The sequence below is a fragment of the Notamacropus eugenii genome, chromosome 3, assembly GCF_028372415.1.
Source record: "Notamacropus eugenii isolate mMacEug1 chromosome 3, mMacEug1.pri_v2, whole genome shotgun sequence".
NCBI classification, from domain to species: domain Eukaryota; kingdom Metazoa; phylum Chordata; class Mammalia; order Diprotodontia; family Macropodidae; genus Notamacropus; species Notamacropus eugenii.
In genome coordinates, this window is record NC_092874.1 from 127,365,267 (window position 1) to 127,387,291 (window position 22,025).

At 36.3% G+C, this 22,025-nt stretch overlaps 1 protein-coding gene across 1 annotated transcript in view; it reads left to right on the forward strand.

Moving 5' to 3' along the window:
- Positions 1-22,025, forward strand: part of WASL (WASP like actin nucleation promoting factor) — a 109,160-nt gene that overhangs the window by 28,544 nt on the left and 58,591 nt on the right. Inside the window, exons 2-3 of the mRNA XM_072652851.1 lie at positions 17,922-18,056; positions 21,383-21,469. Of these exons, the coding sequence (XP_072508952.1) occupies positions 17,922-18,056; positions 21,383-21,469 (222 nt within the window). The remainder of the gene's footprint in view (positions 1-17,921; positions 18,057-21,382; positions 21,470-22,025) is intronic.

Below are 22,025 nucleotides of genomic sequence, written 5' to 3' on the forward strand. Positions count from 1 at the left end.
ATTTGGAATGGAGTTTCCCTTTCTCTTGTTTCTGACTGAATTTTGTTATTGCTATCTAGAAAGGCTGTTGACATTATACCCTTCTATTTTCCTAAAGCTATTAGGTGTCTCAGTTTCTTGACCAATTCTCTATACCATCCTGTCAGCAAACAGGGATCATTTTTGTCTTCTTCGTCTATTGCTATGTCTTTAATTTTTCTTTTGTCTTATTGCCATTTTAAGAATTTATAGAAACCAGAAGAAAAATTCATTATTTGTGGATTCAAAAATAATGGAATCTTTTGATCCAGTGGTTAGAGTGCTGGACCTAGAGTCAAGAAGGTCAGAATTAAAAATCAAGCTTTAGACATTTATTAATCGTGACCTTGGACAAGTCACTTAACCACTATACACCTCAGTTTCCTCACTTGTAAAATGGGGATAATAATAGCACCTCCTTTCTAGGGTTGTTGTGATCAATCAAATGAGATTATATGTATAAAGTGCTTAGCACGCTGCCTAGCATGTAGTAGGTGCTATGTAAATGTTAACTCTCATCATTCTCCTCCTCATCATCATCACAAAATTTCTCAGATTTGGTTTGATTGACCTGAAGATTAATCTTACTCATTTATGTTTTGAATTATTACTTGTAGCTTTCTTCTGCTTTTGCTTTTTAGGTCAGGCCAATCTATTTATTTTTTAAAAGCCAACAAGTTACAGGAGACATTCCAAAAAATCAGGAAAAAGTTGTAAATTCTTATTCTGTGGAATATTTCAGAGGAGCTTTGGTAGAAGCCATTTGTCTTTGTAATAATGGCATTAGTCCAGTTTATTTAATCTGTCATGCCAGACCTAAATCTTCTAGCTGCTTTCTGTTAGTAGTGTTACTTTTATTTGATAGTTATATTACTGCTTGGACTGTATGGTCCTTCTGTTACCCCTCACTCTGGCTATATGAATTGCCTATTTTCTAGTCATATAAATTGTTAATCATGTTTTTTATTGTATATAAGTAATAATAATAATAATAAATAAGTAATAAGTAAAGCTTATTTTAATAATTCTTGTATTTCTCCATTCAATTCAGTTGTTACCATTTTTAAAGACAAAAAAAATTGGTGATGCTTTTTCTCATTAAAAACGTGTGATTTTTCAAAGGTTTACTTTATCTTCAGTGTAATTTTAATACCATTTTTGTGCTGCTCTCAGATTTCCCCCGCCAATACATCTTTAATTTTATAGCAATGGTCAAAGGAAATATAAGGAGTACAGAAATTTTACTTAGTCTGTCCTTAGAATCTGTCTCAAAATGAGATTTTGAGTCATTGAATTTCTAATAAAGCACATGTGTAAGGTGCATAGATGCAGTTTTCATTAAACTGTAAGATTTTCTTAGTAACTTTGTTCAGTATAATCTTTAACTTATACAAGTACTCAAAACAGGATTATTTTAGATATGAACTGTGACAATTACCTTTTCATTTTGTTGTTTTAAAAAGGCCTCATTACTTCAGGAAGCCTTTAGAAAATGAAGGCTTAAAATCTGTAACCAATGAGTTGCACAGTGTAGTTGTTACATGAACCACTTTGTAACCTGATATGGTAGCTATGTAAAGCACTCATCTGTTTCTCTTCCTGTTCTGTTTCCAGAATTCAAGCTTTATTGATTATTTCAGACTTACTGTTCAGTTGAAAGTATCTTTTTGAATAGAAAACATTGTAATTTCTATATATTTTAAACCTCCATAAACTTACAGAATTTAGGAGGAGGGCCAATGTGAAAAATAATAAAGTGAATATAGTATTATACCCAAAGACCTACCTAGAGGCATTGAGATTTAGATATGTTGCACTTAATTTAGTTTCTTTTTTTGTTATTTTGACAAACCTATTCTTATTTATCCATAAACCTAGCAACTGCTTTCACTTTTTTGTGTGATCTGCCATTTTGATCTGAGAGCAAGGACTGCTAGCTACATTGTTCTGTGTTTCTTTTGGTACAGTGGTAGACACAGTAGATATTTTACTGATAAACCAGTTTAATGCATCTGTACTGCAGATCTATATATCATGCACTGTATAACACTGAAAGAAGAAAGTACATTATCTATTTTTTTAGATTGAGAGTGGAAACCACAAGGTTGTTTATTTAGCATTTATACATGAGGAAGCTGAGGCTCAATTTCTTTCTCCAGAGAGGATAAGTGACTGGCAAGGAATCACAGAGTGCTTCACACAGTATCCAAAATGGAATTTGTATCAGAGTCTTCCTTAGTCACCATGCCATGCTGCCTCTCACCTTTGGGAAAAGAGGGGAGTGGGGTAAGACTAGATAATCTTTTAAGTTCCCTTTTAGTGCTACATCTGTGATCCTATGTGGATAAATTTGTCTTGTTCCCAAAATATGTGTAATAAATTTAAGAATGTTTTCTTTGTATTAATTATACGTTACATGAAAAGGAAAATTGCATAAAAATATACTTGGCTTTATACATATAGATAGCATTCCCCCAAAAGTTGAATCACATTTTTGTCAAATTGAATAATTTTAGAACTACACAATTTACTTTAGAAGTCAAATAAATGTGGGGAGAGTGTCACGATTCTCATATTTAGTGAATTTTTAACATTTCAAAAGCCCTAAAGTGAATCTTACAAGTATTGTATTCTGTTCTGGTTCCAAATTTTAAGAAAGATATTGATTATCTTTTATATATCTTGTTTGTATGTAGTTGTTTGCTTATTGTCTCTTCCATCAGACTGTGCACTGCTTTAGTGTGGACAGTTTTTCAACTTTCTTCATATCTCCAGGGCTTAGTACAGTGTTTGCCACAACAGAGGTGCTTAATAAATGTTTCTTGACTCAAGCCAGAGAGTGTCCAAAGGAGCACAGCTTGCTTAAAGAATTTAAGGAACATTTAAAAGATCTGGGAATGTTTAGCCTGGTGAAGATAAAAATGGAGCAGGGGGGATTAGAAAGGGTGGAACATGATAGCTGTCTTTTAAGTATTTGAAAGACTGTTTTATAGAAGAGAAATTGACTACTTGATTCCAAAGGGTAGAACTGCCCAATGAGTTGCCAGGACATTGCAGATTTAGATTTGATGTAAAGAAAAACTTGTTAGTAATTAGGGCTATTAGAAGTGAATTGGGTTCTCCCTACTACAGGTCTGCAATCAAAGACTGAATAAAAAGCCAGTTGTTAGGGTTGTAAGAGGGAAATATTGTTCAGCTACTGGTTGGATCTCTTTCAACCCCGAGATTGTCAGGGTTGTCAGATCTTATAGCTAGCAATTTTGGGAACTAGGATAGGCATCATAAAATGTGCCTATGAGGTGCCCTCCAAATCAGTTTTTTAGGACCAGTCATTTCAGGGTGGAGGATTGGAAAACTTTGGGGGAAAGATTTCAGACCCAAGACCACACAGGCAAGGAGAGATCCCAATATACTGTCTTGTCTGTGGCAGGAAAGCAAGTCTCTTGACCACCTTTAAGGGAGAGAATAGGTTATCAGGGCCAGACAGGTATAGTGGAAGGAAACCCACCATCTGGTAACTTCCAGAATATCTCAGTGAAACATTTCTGCTGGCTGCTGAAGTTCTCTTGAAGTCCTAGTAAAAACAAATGTTTTCAACACCCTCTAAATTTCAGGCCCGCAGCTCTTTTTGCTTACCCTGATTATATAACTCTGTATTCAGTGACTGTGATTATAAGTGGAAGTGAATTTAAACAGTTTAATGGGGAAATTTTTAAAAACTTATTATTTTAGTGGTTGAAGTTGATTGCTTCCTGGATTTATTTCCCTGGCTGAATTTATATGAATGTGAACTGAAATAGCACATACCAGAATGGAAACGATAATTTATGAAACATTTCTAGAATGGGCAGTATATTCATGGGATCTGGTAGTGTTGAACTTTTGCAGGGGGAAGGGGGGGTGGTAATCTAATGATTTATTTGTTGAACAAATAAAGGTTTAGGGGTTGCTGGTTGTTGAAAGAGTGTTTAAAAACAAGTTTAGAGGCCTCAGAAATAAGAAAGTAAACCTCTGAAACACTGACTTAATGCCTTTAGTGCATTAACAGCTATAGTTGTTAAATTTAACTGTGGACTATAAGTATAAAAAATAATTTTCTGAAAGTTCCCTTTGAACTGCTGTTGTTATTAGAGTAGAAGACTCACTTAATAAATAGGAAAAACTAGAAACATACTGTACTTGTATAGACTGTTGCAAAGAAGATTGTTGTGGAAAAACTAAAAAAGGTCCTAAGCCCTAGTAAGTTTCATTACAATTAATAAGCAACTTCCCTTTTCTATTTAGAGTCAAGTCCGAATCTTAATACTTGGGGGGGCGGAGGCAGAAGGAGGAGGAAGATTGTAATTCTTTTTAGTTATATGTCTCTTGTTTTATGACCAGTACCATTTGTCCCTCTTTAACAATTGCACTATAAGCAGAATGCTTCAGTAACTGGAGACAAATTGACAAAGTAGTAAGAATAATAATTAGCTTGAGTTCTAATTTTAATTATCACTTTTAGAGGTGGCTTAATTTTGAAAATTATCATTTTAAAAATTGATTGTTGTAGAATTTTCACTTTATTGCCATATGATTCTTATTTTTTTAAAAAGATCTCCTTTCTGCCAACAGTCCCTTTTTTCCCTTTATTTTTATTCTGAACTTAGCAAACACCAACTAAAATGAATGTTTTCCTATACACAGTAGAATGGTGAAGACTGTACATGTGGTTGTGAGTCTCTTGTGTGCAACTTGCTTTTCCTTTTAACTATATGATAAATACAACATGCTAATTTCAAAGCTGTCTTTTCTGATTCCTTCTGGCCTTCCTTATGTTCTTTCTCTTCAGTGTATTTTAGAAACATGTTTCACTGATTGCCTTCCTATGCTTTTTCTTTCTTTTTTTGGCAATCTGCTCCCTACTTCCTCTCTCTTCTCCTTCTCAGCTCCTCTACCCCACAAACATTTTTGAGGAGAAAAAACGCTGAAACTTTTGTAACAAAAATGTATTGTCAAAGCCTGACAATGAAAGTGAGAATGTGCCTGAAAATGTCTTGTTCTATACCTTGAGGTCTATCACCTCTCTATCCACCTGTAGCCACCAGTCCAGTCACTTTTTTTTTTTTTACCTATAATTGATTTTTTATTTTTTTTTACTTTTTATTTTTTTTTACTTATTTTTTTTAAAATTAATTTATTTAACTTTTAACATTCATTTTCACCAAATTTTGGATTCCAAATTTTCTCCCCATTTGTCCCCTCTCTCCACCCCAAAACACCAAGCATTCTAATTGCCCCTGTCACCAATCTGCTCTCTCTTCTATCATCCCTCCCTTCTCTTGTCCCCATCTTCTCTTTTGTCCTGTAGGGCCAGATAACTTTCTATACCCCTTTATCTGTATTTCTTATTTCCTAGTAGCAAGAACAGTACTTGACAGTTGTTCCTAAAACTTTGAGTTCCAACTTCTCTTCATCCCTCCCTCCCCACCCATTCCCTTTGGAAGTCAAGCAATTCAATATAGGCCATATCTGTGTAGTTTTGCAAATGACTTCCATAATAGTCATGTTGTGTAAGACTAACTATATTTCCCTCCATCCTATCCTGCCTCCCATTGCTTCCATTCTCTTTTGAGCCTGTCCCTCCCCAAGAGTGTTGACTTCAAATTGCTCCCTCCTCCCATTGCCCTCCCTTCCCACCTCCCCCCCACCCTGCTTATCCCCTTCTCCCCCACTTTCCTGTATTGTAAGATAGGTTTTCACACCAAAGTGAGTGTGCATTTTATTCCTTCCTTTAGGGGAATGTGATGAGAGTAGACATCATGTTTTTGTCTCACCTCCCCTCTTTTTCCCTCCACTAAAAAGTCTTTTACTTGCCTCTTTTATAAGAGATAATTTGCCCCATCCCATTTCTCCCTTTCTCCTCCCAATATATTTCTCTCACCCCTTAATTTCATTTTTTAAAGATATGATCCCATCCTATTCAATTCACCCTGTGCTCTCTGTCTCTAGGTGTGTGTGCGTAATCCCATCCACTACCCAGATACTGAAAAGTTTCAAGAGTTACAAATATTGTCTTTCCATGTAGGAATGTAATCAGTTCAACTTTAGTAAGTCCCTTATGATTTCTCTTTGCTGTTTACCTTTTCATGCTTCTCTTCATTCTTGTGTTTGAAGGTCAAATTTTCTTTTCAGCTCTGGTCTTTTCATCAAGAATGCTTGAAAGTCCTTGATTTCATTGAAAGACCATTTTTTTCCCCTGAAGTATTGTACTCAGTTTTGCTTGGTAGGTGATTCTTGGTTTTAGTCCTAGTTCCTTTGACTTCTGGAATGTCATATTCCATACCCTTCTATCCCTTAATGTAGAAGCTGCTAGATCTTGTGTTATCCTGATTGTATTTCCACAATACTTGAATTGTTTCTTTCTAGCTGCTTGCAATATTTTCTCCTTGACCTGGGAATTCTGGAATTTGGCCACAATATTCCTAGGAGTTTCTCTTTTTGGATCTTTTTCAGGTGGTGATCGGTGGATTCTTTCAATATTTATTTTGCCCTCTGGTTCTAGAATCTCAGGGCAGTTTTCCTTGATAATTTCATGAAAGATGATGTCTAGGCTCTTGTTTTGATCATGGCTTTCAGGGAGTCCCATAATTTTTAAATTGTCTCTCCTGGATCTATTTTCCAGGTCAGTTGTTTTTCCAGTGAGATATTTCACATTATCTTCCATTTTTTCATTCTTTTGGTTTTGTTTTGTGATTTCTTGGTTTCTCATAAAGTCATTAATCTCCATCTGTTCCATTCTAATTTTGAAAGAACTATTTTCTTCAGTGAGCTTTTGAACCTCCTTTTCCATTTGGTTAATTCTGCTTTTTAAAGCATTCTTCTCCTCATTGGCTTTTTGAACCTCTTTTGCCAATTGAGTTAGCCTATTTTTCAAGGTGTTATTTTCTTCAGCATTTTTTTGGGTCTCCTTTAGCAAGGTTTTGACCGGCTTTTCATGCTTTTCTTGCATCTCTCTCATTTTTCTTCCCAGTTTTTCCTCCACCTCTCTTACTTGATTTTCAGAATCCTTTTTGAGCTCTTCCAGGGCCTGAGACCACTGAATATTTATTTTGGATGTGTGAGATACAGAAGCCTTGACTTCTGTGTCTTTCCCTGATGGTAAGCATTGTTCTTCCTCATGAGAAAGGAAGGGAGGAATTCTCTGTTCACCAAGAAAGTAACCTTCTGTAAGTCTTATTTTTTTTCCCTTTTCTGGGCATTTTCCCAGCCAATGACTTGATTTCCGAGTTTTCTTTCCACACCCACCACGCCTCCAGATCCTCCCAGCCAGCACTTGGGGGCTGAGATTGAAATGCTGCTTCCCAGCCTCTGGGCTTTGGGCGGGGGCAAGGCTGCTGTTCAGCTGCTCAGGTGGGGGCAGGGCCGCCTCACGGGGCTCAGTTCCCTCAGGGGGTTTATGTGGAGACCTTCAACAATGGATCCAGGCTCCTGCCTGCTTGGGGAGCCCCTGTCTGCCGTGGGCCATGGGGACACCCCACTCCCCTCTCAACAGCCAAAGAGACCCTCTCACCAACCCTTGTCACCTGTGGGTGGAGAAGCCTGTGTGGCCGCCGGAGATTCTGTCCCTGAAGCCAGCTAGGATCTGCTCCTCTTGGTGCCTTGGCCAAGGCAGGGCTTGGCTCCGCTGCGGGTCCAGTGTGGATGGACCTTTCGCGTCAGGTTTTCAGGTCTCTCTGGAACAGAAATCTTGTCCACTCAGTTGTTCTGTGGCTTCTGCTACTCCAGAATTTATTGGGAGTTCTTTACAGATATATTTTGGGCTGTGGGTTCGGAGCTAGCATATGTGTGTCTTTCTACTCTGCCATCTTCCAGTCACCTTTTAAAAGAGTTTTCTTGAAGCTCTTTTTAACATTGCTGTTACTTCCCAGTAACTCCCTCCCTTTCCCACTGTAATAGAATCTTGCCTCGTAACTGAAATGTACAACAAAACAAACATAGACCATGTCTGACAAAGTATGTCTCCTCCTGAACTGCTGTCTACTGCTTCCCTGCCAAATATGAAAGGTGTGCTTCAGTATCATTCTTTGAATTATGTTTAGTCACAGTGTTGCTCAGAGTTTTGAAGCCTTTCACTATGACTTACATTTATACTGTCATCGTTGCCAGCCACTTTTACTTAATTCTGACAACCATATATTGAAGAATTTAAAGGAAGTAAGTTGTAATGTGCATTCTGAAAGAAAATGGTTTAGAAATGGAAAATCAAATATGTCTCATTATTTGACTAATAAAGCCTTTTACTTCTAGTCAGGCATGTTCACATTTAAGTACTAATTACTCTTTTTAGCATATTAAACAACAGTGTAATGATGAAAAAGGGTCCTGGACCAATGATATTTTTCAATAATTGCAGTTATTCCGGTCCCCCAAGCCTAACATAGCTCTCCCTATCCACTCTTCTACTAATTCTGCTTCTCCCCTTTGCTGTCTTTTCTATTCTATATCCATTTTGGTGTAATGGAAGTAGTATTGGTCTTGTACTTAGAAATACACATATTCTTATTTTTACACTTGACATTAATAATAATGATGACAATAGAAGATATTGAACAAAGTCATTTTAGCTGTTACATCTTCCATGGAGCCCTATATAATTTTCACGTATGCATTGAAGATAGCTTGTTAGAAGGTATCTTCAGTTTGCTTTATCTAATCAAATGCTTTTTTTAAATTTAGTATACAGTTAGCACAGTGGTATCTGCTATCTTGTGTGATGGTTAAGGATGTGGTCTACTATGAGATATCACTTGCAAAAGCATGTTTCTTTCTAATACCTCTGCCAAGGATGGGATTGATGCATGTGTAGACTATCCCCATAAAAAAATGTGTGCAGAAAGTAGATATTTGTGCTGCTAGTTGTTGATAGTCTCATAATCTCTCTCTCTCTTTTTTTTAATAGTAGTAAGGTCTGAAATCTTTTCTCATGCTTTTGGTATTTCCCTCTCTTTGGTTTCCTCATGAATCTTACCTCTAATGCCTTTAACTGTAGCATTGACTTCCTCTAGAACTACTTCTAATTCAGCTGTTTCCCCCATGTTTGTTTTCTTTAAGGCATTTCATTTTCTGTAATCATATCTGAGACTAAAGTTAAAGTCCAGATGTGGTGACTACACTGTCCTTAAAGGTGAAAAGAGTTTGTTTAAAAAAAAAATCTTCATAGAACTTTTCCTCTGCGTGTTTATGTATATTTGTTAGACAGTATTGTTCATAATCCTCCACCGTCCTTCTCTGAAAGATTTTATGAAAAAGCTCATTCATGACTAGTTTTACCTTTGGCTGCTCTGTCTCTCCATTTGACCCAAAAAGAAAAAAAATCCATTGTTTGTTGACTGTGGCAGATTTTAGGTTCTTTTGGTCTTTTTGTTGTGACAATTGGTTCTATCACTTCAGTTTTATATGAAATTGTTATACACAGTGTCAGTTTCTTTTCCTCTGTTTCTCCTTTCCCAAAATCAATAACTTGTTTGGATATGACAAGTTGCCATATTTAATTTAATTGTATGCTTTCATAGGCTTATTTATCATCTCCATGCAGATGATTTCCAATTCTTTATAGCCACCTCTAAGTTCTCTCCTTGAACTCCAGTCTTCCATCACCAGTTGCCTTTTGAACATCTCTGATTGTCCTTTAGGCATCCCAAACTCAGCCTGTTTAAAACAAATCATAATCTTTCCCCAAAAATCTTCTTCTCTTTCAAACTTCCATATTACTGTCAAGGGTTTTGCCATCTTCTCAGTCACCCACGCTCACAATTTTGGTGTTTTCTTCTTTTCCTGTCTCAGTCTTACTCCACATACCCATTCTGTTACCAAGTCTTGTAGTTTTTTTACCTTTTACCTTTACAACATCTTCCATATATGTCACCTTCTCTCCACTCTCCACTCTCCACTCTCAGCCACTACCCTGGTAAGCTCTCATCAACTCATACTTGAACTATTACAGTGGCCTCTTGGTTGGTCTCCCTACCTCATGTTTTTTCACACTCTACTTTGTCCTCCTCTTAGCTACCAAAGTGCTTTTCCTCAAATGCAGGTCTGGCCATATCACACACACTTACCCACACATGCCTCTCCACCTTCCCCTCTAAAATCTAATGGCTCTCTGATTTCTCTGGGATCAATTATAACATGCTCTATTTGGCATTTTAAGCCCTTTGCAACTGGGCGTGTACTCTGTGATCCAACAATATCAGCCCTCTTGCTATCCCTTTAACAGGACCTTCCATCTCCTGATTACATTTTCATTGGTTGTCCCCTATGATCTTCCTCCTCACATCTGCTACTGGCTTCCTTTAAGTCAAATTCCTTCTTCTGCAGGCGTCCTTTCCCAGTCTCTCTCCTCTCTGTACCCCAATCCTCTCCTCACTTTCCCTCTGAGATTCTCTTCCATCTACTCTGTATGTCTTTATGTATTTATGGTTGTTTACATGTTGTCAGCTTCATGAGAGTATAAACTCTTTTAAGACATTTACTTTTTCTGTGTATTTGCTTTTCTTTGTATCCCAAGCACTTAGCACAGTGCCTACCTGACACACAGGTGCATATTAAATGTTTGTTGTCTAACTTTTATTGACTGCATGTCAAGTAGTACTGTAGTCTCAGAAGAACTGAAAAGATTACAAAGAATTAGAAAACAAACATGCAAATGATGTTATCAAAGAAACATAGGATTGAATTTATGTTTTTAAGATGGACAGTTCCTAGGACAAGAGTACAGAATAACTAAAAGTCCATTGTGAATTCCTTCATAATTTTCACTTATCCAAGAGAGTTTGAAGGTGTTCTTCCCTCACCATTCCCAGTATTAAATGAACTTCCTGTAGTGAACTTCCCCCAACAGAATGTGAGCTCCTTGACATCAGAGATTTTATGTATTCTGCACACCTGATATACAGCCTGGCACATAGTAAGCTTTTAATAGTAGTTTATCTATTGAAAGGAAATAGACAAGAATTACACATTGAAACTGGAAAGGCTGGATCCATGTTGTAAAAAGTTTTAAAAATCAAACAAAGGCCTTTACATTTTATCCTATAGGCATTAGGGAACCACTGGAGTTTATTGAGTAGGAGAGTGACATAGTCAGCTATCACTGGCAGCTAAGGGGCAGAAGGATTAGAAAAGGGTGAGACATGAGGCAGCAGATCAACTAGAAAGTTATTTCAATAAGCTACATAAAAAGATTACAAGGATATGAACAGGGTGACAGTCATGTAAGTAGAGAGAAGGGGGATTGTGTGTGCGTGCATGTGTGTGTATGTGTGTATTTTGGTCCTTTCTGTTTGAATGCTGTTTTTTTCTAAATTTAAAAAAGTTCAGATACATTACTTAAGCTCTTTGGGTGTTGTCACCTAGAAAATGATAATATTGGATTACTTGTTCTTTTCCAGTCAAATATTACAAGATACATTTATATGCTTTTTTGATCTTATGTTTTAGAGATGCTAGAAAATAACTTTAAAAGTACTTATATAATTAGAGGAAAGATTTTTTATTTTTAAAAGGTATGGAAAACAACATAGTATAATAGAATATTGGACCTGAAGTCACTGGATTTGATTTGAGTTCTAATTGTGCCAGTGCCTAACTGTGTGATCTTGGGAAAGTCAGTTAACGTTCTGACTTATTTATGAAATGAAAGAGTTAGAGAAATAAAGTACTTGGGGCTGTGACTATTTCCTTTTGTCTTTCTATGCCCATCCTTGCTCAGTGCCAAACATTGGTGCACCTAAAAATGCTTTTTTAAAAAATTTGATCTGTTGTATTAAATCCACATTATGTTTTCCAGCTCTCCATTTTTGAGATTCCATAATTTAGAAACTATAAATATGCCCAGATTTTGTGTATATCTTATGGCAGAGAACTTTGTATCTTTCATATCCTATTCAGGTGACACTGTATATACAGACAAATAATATAAAGTCATTTTAGGGGAATCAGGAAAGGCTTCATGGGGAGGGAGAGATGGGAGCTAAGTTTTGAAGGAAGCTTGAAATTTTCAGAGGTGTAAATGAAGAGGGCGAGTTCATTCCAGGGATGGAGACTAGTCTAGGCAAAGGCCCAGAGACTAAGGAAGGGCAGTATTTTGAATTCTGAGAACAGATAGGCAAACACAGTGGAATATGGAACTTGTGAAATAATTCTGGAAAAGTATGTGGAGCTAAAGTGGGCAGACCATTAAATGTTGGAATAAGGAGTTTGTATTTTGTCTAGAGATGCAAATAAATTGCCTAAGAGTTTTCAGTAGGGAAATGATATGATCAGACCTATATTTTATAAGGAACTTTAATATAGGAATAGGAGCTGTGTGGATGATGCATTGGAAAAGGGAGTGACTAGAAACTGAAAAACCAATTAGGAAACTATTGCAGTAGTCCAGGTGAGGTTAGCATCAGTTCATATAAGTCTTTCCAAATTTTTCTGAAGTCAGCCTGCTCATTTCTTATATCACAATAGTATTCCATTACATTTATACAACACAACTTGTTCAGCCATTCCCCAACTGATGGGCATCCCCTCGATTTCTAATTCTCTGCCACCACAAAAAGAACTGCTATAAATATTTTTGTACATGTGGGTCCTTTTCCCATTTGTATGATCTTTTTGGGATGCTGGCCTAGAAGTAGTATTGCTGTATCAAAGGGTATATGCAAAAGTTTATAGCCCTTTGTGCACAGTTCCAAATTGCTTTGGAGAATGGTTGGATCAGTTCACAACTCCACCAGCAATGCATTAGTGTTCCAATTTTCCTACATCTTCTCCAGCATTTATCATTTTCCTGTTTTGTCATTTAACCAATCTGATAGATGTGATGTGGTACCTCAGTTATTTTGATTTGCATTTCTCTAGTCAGTAGTGATTTAGGGCATTTTTTCATATGGCTATAGATAACTTTTTCATCTGAAAACTATTCTCAGTTTTTTTTAAATGGGGAAGTTTGGAAGAGAAATGATTTAAGAAGGATATGTGATTTTAACTTTTGATATGGTAAATTTGAGATGCGAATGACACTTTGAAGTGGTGATGTCTAGCAGCCGTTAATGAAATGTGACAAGAGTTCAGAAGAGAGATTAGAACTGATTATAGTTTGGAGAGTTAACTGAATAGAAATGATAATTAAATCCATAGAAACTGATGAGATCTCTAGAGGAGAGGGAAAGATTCAGTATAGAGTCTTGATTAATGGCTATTAAGATTAATTATTAAGATAATTCAGCAAAGGAAAGAAACTGTTAGGAAAACAGCTGTGCATGGATCTTGGGATCAGGAAGACTTGAGTTGAAATCCTTATTTAGGCACTTAACTAGCTGCATGACCCTGGGCAAGTAACTTAATATCTCTCAGCCTCCTTTTCTTTGTCTATAAAATTAATTCAACCCACCTCAGAGGGTAGTTTTGCATACCATCTAACTTATGTAAAGTGCTTTGTAAACCTTAAAGCATTTATACACCAACTGTTATGATTATGAAGTCAGTCTCTAAAATGGTCACACTGATTGAGAGTGGTGAGAGATTTTTTTGGATTTAATAATTAGGAGATGATTGGTAACCATAGAGAAAGCAGTTTCAGTTGTGACTAAGGTAAAGGATAAATAGAAGATGAGAAAATGAAAATAATGAGTGTAGATCCTTTCCAGGAGTTTGTAAAAGGATGAAGTGATATGGTAGGATGAAGGTGAGATGGTAGGGTTACTTGAAAGTCTTTCAAGGGTGTGTATACCCTGAGCATGTTCACAGGCAACTAGGAAAGAACCAGTGGATATGGAATGATTAAAGGTGACAGAGGGAATGATTGAAGGGGCAGTTTCTTAGAAGATATAAAATGTGATCAAGAAAGCAAGTTGAGAAAGAAGTCATAGTAAGAAACTACCACTTCCTTTCAGACTGGAGCAAAAGAAAGAGTGAATGGGACATGATGATATATTTTAAGGTATGGAGTAGGGGAGAAGAGTCTCATGACATGGATGGATGGCCTCTATCTTACTTAATAAATTAGAATGTAGGATTCTCTGCAAAGAGGAAGGGAGAGATATTAAAAGGGAAATTTTGAAATAGTAACTCAGGAAAGTTTGATAGTCAGTGGAGGAGAAACAAAAGGATTACCATGTAACAGTTGACATTAGAGAGCACATTTAAAGATAGATTCATTTAGCATGGTTTGCCTGTCTTCCTCTAAGCAGCATTCAGCAGTGCACAAGTAAAAGGAAAGAAAGCAGACAGAGGGTAGCAGTAGTTCAGATTTTAAATAATTTATTTTGGTGTTGAATTAGTTTCTTTCTCGTAGAGTTTTTAAAAGTTTTAAAAGTAAAGAACAAGTAGTACAGTAAGTAATCATAGAATTCTGATATTGGAAAGGGTCTGAGAAGTTATTTTGTTCAGGCTTTATGCAAAACAGAACTCTCCTTTGATTATTAGTAGCTGGATGTCAGAAATAGATGATGCATGTAAGTTATTGCTTTACCATCGCTGTTCATTCATTGTCCTATGGACAACAACAGCATTTACATTTTTTATCAGACATGCAAATTTTGTTTTGGCAACTTATTGAAAGCCATAGGTAATTTTCTATCTTGATCTGTAAGATCTCACTTGAATACTTAAAAGTTTGAGCACATAAAAACCAAGCATCTTGCCTTGGTTTTAGAATATTATTATTATAATTTTAGAAAAGCAGCCACTACAGGTTGAAATGTTTAAAGAAAAATGGGACTGTGTAATTTTAGGTAGGCTTTGTTTACCTTTACGTTTTAAAATCTTGAGGTTGTCTTTTTTTTTTTTTTAATAACCAAGAAACATGGTAAAAGTGATAGACGCTCTATTATTCTCTAAAATGTTGTTAACTAGAATAGTCCTAATATTTTCACTCTGTAGTTTAAAAACTGTTATCTTCTCTTAGCCATATATTTAGCAATATAAAAAAGAATTGAAAATTATACATCATTGTTCCACGTACTGGTAGATTATTCTTGAGCCTGCCTAATGGAGTCCAGAAAGAAAAGGGGGGGTTTTGCTAAATCTGGTATTAGAATTTCTGAGAGATCAACTAAGATGGTGGAGTATCTGGAAAAGTCCGGCCAAATTTTCCTCTACAACTCTACAAAGATCTAGAAAACGTACCAGACCAAATCCTGATGTAAAAGTTCAAGATAAAGTTCCACTGAGTCATTTTACCAACCCCATTTGACAAAAAGAAGAGGAGAGATCAGTAAATGAAATCTGTCCAGGAAGCATGTGGCCTAGAGCATTCCAAGGTGGAGAGAGGCTGTGCACCAGGGCAAGAAGAGGTTCCAAATCCAGCAGAGGGGCCTAAACCTGTATGGAGTGCAGGAACAGGTGCCAGCTGTCTGCTCTATCACTCACTATCTAGTTATGGTCCCAGATCCAGGGTAGTTTGAGGGGAGGATCTGTACCTAATGACATTCCAGGTTAAGGAGTGCTTGCTTCTAAACTTGTTCAGCACACACACAGGCAGCCGCTGTGTGTCTCAGACCCCAGGAGTAGAACAGATTCTCAGATCTAGCCCCCAGGCCACTATGAAACCTGCAAAGAAATAACCAGAGCAGGAATCCCACAACAAAGGAAGGTTATAGTTCTGTCACTCTCAATCAGCGGATCTTTTCCAGCTGACTGATAATGCCTAAGTCTAGCAGAAGCTTACACTGGAAATCCATTGGTAGCAAACCCACAGGACTGTTGCTCAGACCCAAATCCAAATCAGGAGGTTTCAGTACTCAGACCAGGAGACCACAATCACACGTTCCTCTGGATCAGACCACTCTGGGAACCTGAATAACCTAATACTCAGTACCACCCCCAACCCCACCCACCCAGAAAGCAGTAGTAGTATCCAAGAGGACAAAATCTAGCATACTAGTTCCTAGTAGTGTGCTGCTATAACTTAGCATAAAGTCCAAACTTAGGAAGGAAGCTGACAGAATGAACAAACCAAAAATGAATCCTAGCATAAAGGCTATTATACTGATAGGGACACTCAAAACACAAACCCAGAAAAAAAGTGACTCTAGAACATTTACACGCAAAACTTCAAAGAAATATACTACTTGGGTACAAGTTCATCCAGAATTCCCAGAATAGATGAAACAAGAGTTCAAAAAATGAAATGAGTATATGAGGGGGAACAGATGGAAAAAATATGAGAGCAGTGCAAGGAAAAATTGAAAAGGGAATTAACAGCTTCATGCAGAAATACCTAAGACACAACTTCCCTGAAAAAGAATGAAACAAATAGAAATTAATGATTCCATGAAACATCCAGAAATGTAGAAAAACAAAGTCAAAAGACTGAAGAAATAACAATGGAAGAAAATTTTGTAGGACAAGTAATTGAACCAGAAACAGAAGAAGGTGGAATAATTTAAAAATAATTGGACTACTTGGAAGCCATGACCAAAAACCGAGCCCCCTATACAACATATTTTAAGAAATTCCAAAGAAGACTGCCCAGATCCCTGAGGAACAGAGGATAAAGGGAAAATAGACTCCATAGGTCACATCCTTATAAATAAAACTGAAAACTCCCAGGAACATTATAGCCAAAATCTCGAGTTTACAGATAAAAGGAAAATACTACAAGCAGTGAGAAAGGTAGAATTCAAATATCAAGGAACCACATTGAAGATCACATAAGATTTTACAGCCATAACATCATCAAGAAGTGGAGAGCTTGGAATATGATGTTACTGAAGGCAAGGATATAGGCTTACAACCCAAGAATAACATACTTACCTAGCAAAAGCTCATGCAATCCATTGTGAAATAAAGGATCTTTAATTAAATAGAGGGCTTGTAAGCATTTCTGGTGACAAGACCAAAGCTATGTAGAAACTTGGAAATACAGATAGAAAAGTCAAAAGAAAAAGTAAATACGAAGAAGCAATCATAAGGAGTTATTGAAGGGTACTGTTTGCATTCCAGTATGGAGAGGTAGTACATGTGTCCCCTTAAATATTTGCTATCTCAAAGAGAGTTTTGTAAGACAGAGGACTTGGAAGTAGTTTTGCTATATTTTTATATTCTTACAAAAATATACACTAGGAGGGAATAAGGTAGAGAAAGGATAGGGAAAATTATCTCTTGTAATTGAAGTACTCACGAAGAAGTCTGTACAAACAAAGAGGAAGTGGGGGCATAGGGTTAGTGAGGAACTTGAACCTCATCCTTATCCGAACTGGTCAAAGGAAGAAAGAATATGTAAATAGTTGGGTACAGAAATATACATTTCACTCAATAGGGAAACAGAAAGGGAGTGGGATAGATGAAAGGGATAGTATATTAAGTAAGAGATCAGTTTTAAGCAAAATAACCTAAGAATGTACAAAAATATTTATAATGGAAAATGGAAGCTGATGGACTGTCCATCTACTGGGGAGTGATTGAATAAGTTATGTAAATATGATGGAATACTATTGTTCTGTTAAAATGATGAAAGGGATAATTTCCAAGAAACCTGGAAAGTCTTGTCTGAACTAATGCAGAGTGAAGTAAATCAGGAGAACAATTTACACAGTAGCAATGATACTGTAAAGACAAACAGTATTGAAAGTTCTAAAGAACTCATGATGACCCCTTGTCAGAGGTTATGGATTCAGAGTACAGATTGAGAATTTTTTTTTAGCATGACCAAAGCACAGGTTTTTTAGTTTTCTATTTTGTTTTGTTTTTTTGGCTTGACTATACATGTTTGTAACAAGGTTTTTGTTTTTCTTTCTCAGTAAGGTCAAGGGTTGGTGGAAGAGAAGATTATATTGACTCTTAAGGCACACTGGAAATAAGATATAATTTTTCTCTAGAATATTGATAGACATTTATTTGGAATCTAACGATTCTTAATTTCTTTTTTCCAGACTATGTCTTCAGCAGTGGTACAGTTATATGCAGCAGATCGGAATGGCATGTGGTCAAAAAAATGCTGTGGCGTAGCATGTCTTGTTAAGGACAATCCACAAAGATCTTATTTTATCAGAGTATTTGATATCAAGGTGAGATTTCTTTTACTTTTTACTTTGGGTTTTTTGGAGCTTGATCTGATCATGCTGTAATGCTAAGTATGCTAGATTAATTCTTTTAATATTTTAATCACTGAATCATTAAAGAGGTATCTTTACTCACATGAGAAATATTGGCTGTTTTATTTGCCACTGAATTAGGGACTTTAACTAAACTTGAGTACCTAGCATATCAAGGTGTTGGTAGCCCCCATAAACAGAATTAGTGTTTGCCCCAGGTTGTTTCTCTGCTCTGTGCTTGTAATAATTCTCAATTGGTACCAAGCTTGCTTATCTTTTACTTGAAGATTTACTACCTTGCAAGTTAGTCCATTCTATTTTTGGACTCTAATTGCTAGGAAGTTCTCCCATGTGTTGAGATGAAATCTTTCTTTCTATATAGTTTGTACTCACTGCTTCTACATAATTTTTTATGGAGCTAGGAGTTCTTGAATGATGGGAAATTCCAGTGAGGAACTTCCTCTCTCAATGCATATTGTCAGTATTATCTTTGTAATTTATATTCTTAGGGAGTTGTCCAAAGACACATCTTCCTGTCTCCAAGGTGAATTCTGTATATCCTATACTATTTAATTACCCTTTCCATGTAATTACCCCTCAGAAATATAAAGAAAGCAGTGAAGGCCCCAACAAGTCTCTCATCAAGATGCTATACTTTGTTCTGTATTGTATCTGTACCTCGTTCAGTCATGTATGAATTATGGCATGGTTTCTAGTCACCCTGGATGTTCTGTGACTACTATAGTTTGTCAGTGTCCTTTATCCTAAAAATGTGGTGTTCGGATGTAACAAGATATTGCATTTACATTTTGACTACCATAGCATTAAAATTGATAGATTTTGTGCACAAAACTGCGTTTTGCCTAGAAAGATATTTTGTCCTTGCACAGTGCCTAACATTATTGCACCTAAAAATGCTTTTTAAAAAAATTGATTTATTGTATTAAATCCACCTTATGTTTTCCAGCCCTCCACTTTTGAGATTCTAAAATTGTGAAATTACAGATATGCTCAAATTTTGTACACCTCTCATGGCAGAGAACTTTGTATCCTTCGTATTCCATTTGTCCTGATTTCTTGGGGTCTTTTTTCACTATTTGATTTCCATCTCCTTTTCCCCTTCCCCACATCTGAATCTGCTGTCTTAAAGATTAGCAGTAGTTGTTTGACTCATTCCTCTCTGGTATCTCTCACTCACTGCATCCCAGGCCATCCCCAGTCATCTCAGTTGTCTTGCCACTGGACTTCAGTTGACTCTAGAGGAGTGAGTGAGTGAGTGAGGCTGACAACTTTGAACAGCTCTGCCTCCCTTAAATCCAGTTCACAAGCAAGTCAGAACATCACTTCTGTGATGTTGTTTGTCCTCTTTGAGAACAAACGATTAACAGAATTTTGCCCACCTTGACATTTTGCATCCCACTTCTTTGAACCCAATTACAGAAATTTTTATATCCTTATTGAATCAGCATATTGCCTCAGAGTCAGTAAACATTTATTAAACACCTACTATATGCCAAACACTGTGCTAAGTGCTAGAGGTACACATGATTAGGGAAACAACATGCAAACAGCTGTATACAAACAAGCTGTATAAAGGGTAAGTTGGAAATAAACTAGTGCTAGAATTAAGGAGAATTGACAAAGATTTCATGTAAATTTTAGCTGGGACTTGAAGGAAACCAGGAGATAGAGATGAGAAAGGAGAAGATTCTGAGCATAGGGTACAGTTAGAGAAAATGCCCAGATCTGAGACATAGTGTCTTGTTTAAGGAACAGAAAGGAATTCAGTGAAGTGAAAATATTTATAGCAGCTCTTTTAGCAGTAGCAAAAAATTGAAACTAAGGGAAATACCTGAACAAATAATCCAGTATAAATATAATGAAATAGTATTGTACTATAAGAAATGATGAAGGGAATGGTTTCAAAAAAACTTGGGAAGATTTGTGTGAATTGATTTATAAGGTAATGTATAGTAAGTTTGGAAAAGTAGAGGCAGGAGGGCAGGCTATACCGGACTTTGAATGCCAAACAAAAGATTTGTTGTACTTCAAAGCTGCACTTTAAGATCCCTTTGACACTGAGTGGAAAATGAACTGGAGTAAGGAGAGAAATAAGAGTGAGGGAGACCAACCAGCAGGCTATTTATAGTCAAGGTCTGAATTGCTAAAGCTATGCAACGATTGTGGCATTATCAGAAGAGAAAAGAGGACATATGCTAAAGATGTTAAGTTAAAATCGACAACCCTTAGCAAATATATATGGGGTGAGAGAGAATGGTTGGGAGCCTGGGTACTGAGATGATGATGATGATGATCCCAGCAAGTTAGGAAGAAGAGAATTTGGGGGAAAAAGCAATAAGTTCAGTTTTGGACATGTTGAGTTTAAAATGTCTGTCAGACATTCAATTTGAAATGTTTACCAAGTATTTGGACTTGGGAGACTGGAGGTGAGCAAAGAAGTAAGGGCTGGCTAAGTAGATTGGAGAATCATAAGTATAGAGATGATAATTGAATCCATGGGGGTTGATGAGATTGCCAAGTGAAATAGTATAGAGGGAAAATATAACTGAGCCTGTGACTGTGACCTAATGTGTACCCTACCTGTAGATCCATTAAAGGAGACTGAGGAGGAGTGGTCAGAGAAGGAAAAGAAAGTAGTACCACAGAAGCCTAGAGAAAAGAGATTATTAAAAAGATGATGATGATGAACATTGTCAAAGGCAACAGAAAGGTCAGAAGACTGAGAATTGATAAAAGGCCATTAGATTTGTTAATTAAGACATTGTTGGTAACTTTGGAGAGAGCAGTTTTGGTTAAATGTTTAGGTCAGAAGGTGACCCATAGAGAATTAAGGAAAAAAAAGAAAGGAAGTGGCGGCACTTACTGTACATAGCCTTCTCAAGTATTTTAGTCATAAAAGAAAGAAAAGATATGGATCTATAGCTAGCAGATATGGTTGGATCAAGTGAGGAATTTTTGAGAGTGCGGGAGCCAAGGACATGCATGCACACACATAATGGTATTGATTTTTCATTGTTAGGAAACAACTAGTAAATTCAAATGATTTAGCTAAATTTGTTTTGTTATATAAAAAAGCACTGTTTACTGTTTATTCTTATTAGATAAGTAATTTCCTTTGCCTTAAATCAGCCCTGCATAAACTGAAGCCCACAGTTTTTCCTCTACATTTTTTGCAGGCTTCCTGAAATCCATTGGTGGGCTGCAGGTTGTGCAGGACTGCCTTAACTCCAAGTTATATTTCTGGTAACACTTGTTTTTAACTTTAATTTTTTTGTTAGGACGGGAAACTACTGTGGGAACAGGAGCTGTACAATAACTTTGTATATAATGGTCCTAGAGGATATTTTCATACATTTGCTGGTGATGTAAGTCATTGTTTACCTTAACATGCTTTATTTGTACAACTATATACCAAATGCCACTGTTTATATTTATGTTTATAACATTACTCTTTCTAGATTTTTCACTTCTGTAATTATAAAGTATAAAGAATGATCTTGTGTTTTTAATTTTAGAATCTTTTCAACAAGTGATCTTATTAAGTACAAGTTGCCAGCTAAAAATATAAAAACACCAGCCAACATCATTGGAAAATTACCTCCTTTATTTCCCAGATAATCCATTGTAAAGTAGCATTCTTTATGGTATTTAGATTGCATAAAAAAATTAAAAATAAACATCATTTTGTATGTTTTTCTCAAGTTTGGAGCAGTATTTCCCCTGTTTTCTTGTTTTTGAATTAAATTTTAATTTTGGTCCCTTTTGTAGTTTTGACAGAATATAAAAATACAGTTAATCCTCAACTTTTGCAGGGGTAACATTCCTAGAAAATGACACAAAAGTAAATAACACAAATTTTGATACATTGAACTGATAGAAAATAGAGGGTTAAGTTCTCAGGACCACCCTATATTGTAATCT